This window comes from Nanorana parkeri, unplaced genomic scaffold (genome assembly GCF_000935625.1).
Source record: "Nanorana parkeri isolate BGI_ZX_2015 unplaced genomic scaffold, ASM93562v1 scaffold1095, whole genome shotgun sequence".
Classification (NCBI taxonomy): Eukaryota; Metazoa; Chordata; class Amphibia; order Anura; family Dicroglossidae; genus Nanorana; species Nanorana parkeri.
Window position 1 is genome coordinate 297215 of NW_017307363.1, and position 8992 is coordinate 306206.

The 8992-nt window shown below is 39.2% G+C and overlaps 1 protein-coding gene across 1 annotated transcript in view; it reads left to right on the top strand.

The window, feature by feature from the left end:
* FLT3 (fms related tyrosine kinase 3) overlaps window positions 1-8992 on the top strand; it is an 89251-nt gene that overhangs the window by 59272 nt on the left and 20987 nt on the right. The window contains exons 9-13 of the mRNA XM_018567801.1: window positions 2042-2195; window positions 3906-4074; window positions 5791-5897; window positions 6645-6756; window positions 7875-8050. Coding sequence (XP_018423303.1) covers window positions 2042-2195; window positions 3906-4074; window positions 5791-5897; window positions 6645-6756; window positions 7875-8050 — 718 coding nt within the window. The remainder of the gene's footprint in view (window positions 1-2041; window positions 2196-3905; window positions 4075-5790; window positions 5898-6644; window positions 6757-7874; window positions 8051-8992) is intronic.

An 8992-nucleotide genomic window follows, 5' to 3' on the forward strand; every position in this document is an offset into this window, starting at 1 on the left:
CCCGGCCCCCCCCCCCCCCCCCCCGATTCCATACAGCAGGGAGTACTGTCACTATCAGGGGCATAACTACAAATCATGGGGCCCCATGGCAAAACTTTAGGGCCCCCTGGCTAACTCTCTCTGTGGTAACTGTGACAATATGTGTCATTGATCTTAACTTGAAGTATGTGTCAAGGACAGGCAGCAGGGAAGTTGTCAGCAAAGTCAGTATACTACCTTTTCTATGTCTTTACCATCCACTCTGACGTTAGCTCTGCTTCTTGTTGTCACAACCTTAGTTGTCATTAGTTCATGCTCCCTCGTCATCTCATGACGAGGGAGTATCGAGCCGGCCTCCCGGCCAATCAGAAAGTAGGGCGCTGCATCATTACATGGCGCGGGCTTCCATGATTGTCCAGCAAGACGGCTCCGGCTGGGTACCGGAGAAAGACCGCTTCTGGTTGGAGAGGCCCTGCGGGTGCAGGCTGGACATGCCGAGGTGAGAGGGGACAGGGTGGGACGGCTTTCTTGTTAATCGGAAAGCCGGGTGGCGAGTCTTTACACGCTGCCCGGCTTCCCGGCTAATCAGAAAGCACGGTGGCGAGTCATTACATGCCACCTGGCTTCTGGAATGGGACTTCCGGTACTCGGTAATTGGTATCGTCAAGTACCTTAAAAAAAAAATTATCGGTACTCGTACTCGGTACCAAAATACCGGTATCGGTGCATCCCTACTGAGTACACTTGTGTGATTGAACTATACGAGTGTTACGTGGCATCGGTAAAATAATTATTTGCAGTAAGAGCAGTTTAAATGTGAAATGCAAAGACTGACAATTTCTGTAGTATGATTAAAGAAATGTCCTTTTCAAATGAGAAAGTTCATAACTTCTTACATTAAAGGCAAATGAGGATGTGCTTTATTCTATAGTTAGCCAATAAAGGGTATTACTTCTCTCTATACTTATTCTTACTCTACTAGTTTTATTGTACATATAAAGATTCATATATCAGGGCTCAAAATTTCCACTCGCCTGCTCGCATTTTGGCGAGTGGAAGGATTATTATGTTATGTGTGGGGGGCAGGGAACAGCAGGGATTATTATGTTATGTGTGGGGGGAAGGGAACAGGGAGGGATTATTATGTTATGTGTGAGGGGCAGGGAACGGGGGATTATTATGCTATGTGTGGGAGGGCAGGGAACGGGGGGATTATTATGTTATGTGTCTCCCGGCCGAACATCTGAACTCTGCAATGCGCCCGCCCTAAGATCCTTTGCGGCCGCCTGAAAAATTTTCAGATGTTCGGACGGAAGTGCACGGCGGAGACACAGGTAAGTATTAACCCTTTAAAAAAGTTGTTGTTGTTTAAAAATCATTTTGCATATATTTACTGCTTAATAGCAGTAGATATATGCAAAAACATGCAAGGGTTTAATAACCCTTTATTTAAAAATCAGAATATAGCTTTACATGGAAGGATTGATGAAATTGCTACATATGACCAATTAAAATGTTTACCTGCTTTCCTTGGAATGTGAGAGCAGTTAATATAAATTCCAGGACATGACATTATCTCAAACTATGGAGGGTATTCAAAGTATCACTAAACTCAGGACTTAAATCTTAAAAATGCATTCAGGTACCCCAACTATTAATGAAAATGTATCTGATTTGTGTGTCACTCGGCTGTAGATCCTCAAATCATCTCTGAATTGGTGCTGACACTGTCCTTCCTTCTGGAGGGTGGCTACTTGTGTTCCCCATGTCCCTGTGTGTTTTGTAAAGTAGCCACCGCTCCAAGCTCACTGCCGTGATGGACTTTAATGTCACATTCAGTTTCCCTAATTTGTATTGAGATTGAAGTTTATCATGGGAGCGAATTTTATAGCAGTGGCTACGTTACAACACACATAGGGACCATGAGGAACAAAAGAAGGCACCCTCCAGAAGGAAGGAAAGACTATGGGAAATATAAAAAATGTGTTTCTTATCAGATTTTATGTTGGCGTTATGACTACAGCATGTGATTACCCATAACAGATCATTTTTATCTATACAGATGCAGTGGAATGAAGAAAACTGCTATAATAATAAAAATGAAATGATAAAAGTGTTATTTGCATCAACTGCAAAGATGAAAGGAGGAAGCAATACATCCATCAACTGCTTATCAAATGTTCATGGAAACAAAACCGTACTGCTTACACTCTTTGGTAGGAATATGAACTATTTCAAGATAACACTTTCAACTAATCTGTCCAGAAGGAAACCTGTATGAGAAACCTCTGACTGTACCAGACAATTTCAGTTTCACTGTCTCTGGACTTGAATGAGGCTGGCGAAAAGTCACAACGTAATTGCTTCCCACACGTATGTTCCTTCAGGAGGAGTTCCATTTAAAGCTGAACTCCCCTAACCTGATAAAAATTCCCTTTTGGAGTCTAGTGGGGCTCTAATTCTCGTTAAGTTCAGGGGAAATTCTCACCCTACTTCTCCTTCCCAAGGCACCTGGCACTTTACCACGCTCCCGTTCCAGCCCCAGAATGTAGGCAGGCCTTTGTTGTCCTGATTCCTTTCTGGGAATGGTCATCCAATGAGGAGTAAGCCTGTGGGACCAAGAATAAAATAAGTAAATCTGTCTATTATATTCCCCCTAGACTAAACGAGAGCCTTACTATACCGGGAGGGGGAGGAGGGCTACCTAAAGTGGATTTTCATCAATGTCATTTTTCTTTCAAGGTTGTTTTCATTGGAAGGTTGGCTGATTTAGTATAGTCACTAAATAAATAGTTGTCGTTGATTAGATGTATTTGTGTGAACTTTAGCTTAAGCTGCTAAACTCTCTAAACAGACTTTTTCTCAACAAAAAAGCAGACAGAAAAGCATTTAAAAGGGAGCCTAAAGCTCGGCTTCCTGAATTAAATATAAATTAGTAATGGGTAATATTTCATATTTACCTGACAAAGAAATGTTATGAAATGTTTTCAGTATATTATTTTAGTCCTGGCCTTAATAAATAAAGAAAATGTATGTAAAACTACTATATTGTCAGAGTATACACTAGTGCAAATCAATTATGTAAATGCTATAAAGAATATAATAGGCGGAGCTTTCGTATCCAATAGTCCTAGTAGCCTAGACTGGCCTTCTATCAACTCTGTAATTTGTAAGAAGGGCTTATCTGCATGCTAGAGTAGAATATAGTGCAGAAATTATTATCTACACATCTCAGTTATATGCTGTCTATATATACTGTACATATATATCATATATAGTAATGGTACACAACCATCTACTGTATTACATAGGCGACGGTAGGAAAAAATGGCTGCTGAACTTGTGTTTCCAATAGAACTTCTCCTGCCCCAGCTTGTTGATTGAACAATGAAGGAGCATCAGCACATTAATATGGTCATCCTTGTTTTCTCACCACCAGTAAGCATGTCCATTGTCAAGCACTGTGCAAAGCTACAGATCCCTAATTAGCTCAGAGTGCTGCCCCCCCCCCCAGTCTGAGTGCTTCTGTGCAGCGGATTTACAGGACTCTGATTAAAAACAGTATCAGACACAAGTACTAGTTGTATATACTAACATATATTTTATGATTTGTAATCTACAAATAGCTGGGTTAAATGCTGTTTTTCAATATTTGCCTTGAGATTAGCTTTCATTATTAGCATTATATGGGCTATCATACATTTTCAAAAAAAATAAGTGTTCAGTCTTCTCTACTTTGTTTTTTGATTAAACAAATTGATTAAACAAACATGATTATTACAATTCTTATCTGTCATTAATGTATTATATGGCACATACCCATGTATGAGTCAGCCTTGACAGCCCACACAGTAGCTGAAATGTCACACCTTCAGTAATATAAACTACAACTATATAAATAATGTGCTTTTCTTATACCAATTTAGATAAAGGGATTATTGACATGAACATAACAAGTGAAGAGCAGGATGTAGACAGCCGGGAAGAACATTGTTTTATTGCAGAGTTTAAAGCATTTCCTCCTGGAAGATGTGCATGGTTTCATCAGTCTAAACCCTCAAAATGTGCTGTTATCACTGAAGAGAATGGAAGAAGGTATGCACTAACAAACTATGATATGTGTATGTTTCTTTGTGTGCGTCCATAGCTGTAAAAATATTTCTCTGATAATATTTAAATGACTTTCCACTTGATCCTGAACATATTTGTTATTTACACGCAGTATTCCGGTTTAGCAACAGCACAATTTTGTGCTTTAACAGATAGGTCAGGGAAGTGTTAGAACCTTTATTACTTGTTGTTTCTGCTCACGTCCTGTCCCAGAAATTGTGATCTTGATATATATCAGGCACTTAATCTTGGTCTAGATCTAGAGTTCTCATTGGGCTGCAGAGCTGGCACCACAATAAAATTACAGCAATTCTGCTGATTCTGATCTGGTGCCAACAGGGAACCTCCAGTGACATCAGAGCTTTCTCACATTTGACTCTGTCCATAAAGTGATAGTTTGGGACCTCCCTGTATACTGCCTATTCAATGTTTTGCAGAGCACGTCTCCTTTCACTGTCTAGCTACCAACTAGTGTATCTGTAGCAATACCTACTCCTAGAATACATCTTTTAAAATATTAGGAAGGGCAGCCAGATCATGTGACCTGATTTTAGAAGAGAGTTTTATGGTACTTTCACAATCTTTTTCTTGTTTTATAGATGAAGGTGTCTTGACTTCTGTTTTAGAGAAAAACTGCCATGAGTGAAATAAGTAGGGTGCCATTGCTGACTTCTTCAGAAATAGAAGGTTTCATAGCTGTTATACTGATCATTTTCTCTGATTTTCTTTTAGTGACTGGGAACAATTATATGCATAGTCCAGGCACTGGGTCAGGTCAAGCAGAGCTGAAGTCAACCAGGCAGGCAGCATGGAGTAGAGCAGAATCCAAGATTGAGGTCAAACAAGCCAAGGGTCGCACCAGATGGTCAGCGAGGTACAAGGGCAGGAGACAGAGGCAGATGCAGTAAACAAGCAAGAGGTCAGGGGCAGGCAGCAATCAACATAGTTAAGGATATTCTGGGTCAGAAGTCAGGCAAGATCAATTGGACCTATTGGTATTATTTAACTAATTTCCAGTAGCGCAGAAATGTTTTCTTTCAAGATCAATTGGAAGCACAGGATTACAGGTAACCTGAAAGACAATCTAGCAACTTGGAGTCAGGCAGGCCAGTTTAAATAGTGTGATCCATTAGGAAACAGCGTCACTTCCTGAGGCTGTACCGTGTCGCACGCACATGTGGTATGGAAAACGGGACCCCGTGTAGTAGCAGGTGGTTTCTGACACTTTCATGATAGACATGTAAGAGGTGGTCCAACCACACCAAACTTGTAGGGTGGGGGTTGCACCCAAGTGGTGGGTGCTACAGACCACCTCCAAAGAATAAGCCTATGCTCTTAAAACACCACCACTCCATGATTCCCTGCTCTGTCTGCCCCGCATATTGTAAGTCTTCTTGCACTTGACCATACACGGAAGGTTTTTCTTAACTTTAATGTTAACGGTTTTACTCTTTTATAATATCAACAGTCTACATTAATGGGTGTAAAGGCAATTCTTTCATCAGAATGATAACAAAGAGTAAGTCTTTAGGTTGGTTTCTAGATTGGTTTTCAGAGCATTTCACTTACACAGTCCCATTAAAAAGAATGAGAAGGGTGATTGAGGTGTCCTTCCTTGCAGATATATCTTGAAGATTACTACTTAAATTGAAGAAACATACTATTCCAATGTTAATGTTTTGGTTTTGTGTTTCTTTACAGCACATCTAAATACTGCAGCCATACTTATGAGCCTGGTGACTCTGTTGTATTCTTCATAGACAATGATGATGTCCAGCTGAAGAAAACCTTCACTGTGAATTTACTCCGTGAGTTTTAATTTATATTATTCATTATTAAGATTCCAAAATATTCAACAGCTATGTGCAAAGTACATAGAACCATACACATTCACTCTGGTCCCCTGATGGAGCTCTCAAATTAATATCCCCACAACATCAGTATCAATTTTGAGCATACCAAAGAGTGTAATTCGAATGTGTCCAGGGGGTTATTTATCATGTTATTCATCATTTTATAAAATAATCATTATAACAGTTTAAAGTTGTAATAAAAAAAACTTCATATATAAAACATGGAGTAACTATGTTTTAAAACATAAAAGAGTTGTTTGAAAAAGGTACTAATAATAAAAGGACACAGCTCATGGAGTAATAAGTAATAAGATAAGATGACCTACATCATAGGACAGCTGCTAAACACTGGCACCTCTGCATGACTAAATGCTTTCGTAAAGCTGAAACAAAAAAACAAAATTGCAGACTCCATAGGCCACTTGGTCTTTTTTTGCCATAACTCTTCTATGTTTCTTACATGCAAATATTGCTTAGAAGCGTTCTTCTGTAAATATATAGATGATTGAAGGTATATTTTTAGTTGGTAGTTCTGTTGCAAGGCTCAGATACACACAAAAACCTGCAATATTTTAGATACAGCCACAGTCCATAAGTCCTGACCAGATCTAGATCTAGATCTATCCTGTACGTGGTAAACTTAAATTAGATTAAGCATTGCATAACATAAAATGGAATCAACTTTTTTTTTACTTTTACTAGAAAAACCCAAGGTGGAATGTAAAATATCCAAAATGGAACACATCACATGCCAATCATGGGGTTATCCATTGTCAAACTGGAAATGGCTAAGAAGCTATAATGACTCTCATAAGTAAGTATTATTATTATAATTATATAGGATATTGGGCTCTAGGGCGTTTTTCAGCGCTGAAATACGCTCAGGTGGGAACCATGCCCATAGGAAATTATGGGATTTCACTTGCTGAGCGTTTTTCAGAGATTCGATCAGCGCTGAAAAACGCCCAGGTGTGAACCCAGCCTAAGTTAGGCAGTGTTGCTATTTACAACTTGCATACAATGGCATGTGTTTATTTTTTCATCTTATATATGTTAAAAGTAAAGGTCAAAGCAGCTCAAAAGCAAGTCCAAACATCTGTAAGCTTAATTTTCTTGAAAGCATGTGATACATTATTGTTAATAGTTAAGGTACTTGTATTTTTAAGATTTAACTCCTGAGTTTAGTGTTATTTTAAGTGCATTTTCAGCTGAATAGATTTTTAATTATATATGTGTCCTGGTTGAAACTGGATTCAATCCAGGGACCCTAGTCCTGGAAGGAAGACATGCTGACCACTGAGCCATTGTGCTGGCATGCTGACTCATCATAGGCTCAAGATTCCTTTTTCACCATAAGTTCCACATTTAATTTATTATTTGAAGCTGAACCCTAGGAAAACATTTTTTACATGTAAGGTAGGTGTTTTACCTGCCAAAGCATTTGTATTTCTGTCCATCCATTTCCGAGATTTGCACAGCTCTGCCACACAACAATCCCTGTCTGGCAGAACAGGATACCTTTTTTTCTGTGGGTCTTCAGCATCACTTACAGGTCTTGTCCCTCCCCCACCCTGTGAATGGACAGTTAAAGGAAAAGCAGCAACTGAACTCTCTGTCACTCTGCTCTTGCCCCCTATCAACTTGTTCCTTGTATTGCAACACAACTTATTGACTCCTTGTGCTGCTTCTCCCTCCCCCAGTCTGAGCTCTGCTGTGCATGGACTGCAAGAGTCTTATGACTTATTCAAAGTCAAGTTTAGGTACTTACACTGTTTGCAATATAAAAAAAATATATATATATACACTGTAGATATTGTTGTTTTTTTTTTAAGGATGCATTCATAAATACAAAGCAGCATTGATTTATGTATTTTATATCTGCCTGAAGTTCAGCTTTAACCTTTTGTTAATGTGGTTATATTTTTTTTAAAGCTGCACAGAAGTGATCACAGAGGGGATTACATATGGATCACCATACAGATCCGCAAAGGCCTGGGAATCTACTAGCTCCCTGATTCTGCACAGTGACAGGGGATCATTTATCATCTGCAGCTGTGCAAACAATTCTGTTGGGTTAACATGCACTCAGACCTTAGTCAATCAACAAGGTAGGTTGAGCTCGCCAATATCATTCTATCTGACATTTTTCAATATTAAAGCTTGCTTTAGAAAACTTTCCAACATAAGAAGGCTGAAGTCCTTCAGTGATAAGTAAAGCTTTAATATTATTGTGTTTAGAAATAGATGGATCTGGGAACAGAAAAAGATGAACATTCCCAATTTCAATTGAAACTGATTTAAAGTGAAAACCTTTATTTCCCAAGCCTAAGCAGTGACTTAACATTGTCCACATGCAACAGGAAGTGACTTTGCAACACATTCACAAAAATATTACTGAAAGTGTATGTATACCCCATTTGTCCGTTTTGGATAGAGTAGGAAAGTCAAAATCCTTGATCAATTTGTTTTTTGTTGTCTGTGTCCCATTGAAGACATTTTCCATCATGTCCTGGAGACAGAACAAGAAATAAGAATAAATCTCTACAAAGTGAGCAGAATTCTCCGATTAGACAGTTGTTCCCAGAGGAAGTGTCCCCACTGCAAGGTTTCTATTCCTGTTCAGGGGAAAACTGTTGAATTTCCCACCATTTCCTATTTCATTGACAATATCTACCTGGACAAACAGAGAGGGCTAATCTCCCCGGTAGGGTCACAAACAGCAATAAAATCTTGGCTGAAGAGACGAGGCCCCAAAATGGAACCAATGTGTGGTCAGCAGAGGCACCTGTTAAACAAAACGTTTCTTCCAATTAGGTTCTTCCACAGGGTCAATGTATATTGGCCTTAAAAACAGGTATGCATTTTGTGGCTATTTGATGGCCGCTTTGTAAGGAAAAGATGTACAGTACACTGGATAAAATACAGAGATGGAGAAGGGCACACTTGTATTCTGTGCATACTTGCACATTGTGACAAAAACCCACGCAGCTTACATCGGTTTGAAAAACCACCATAAATTTGAATGACTAACTTGTTTATATATATATATA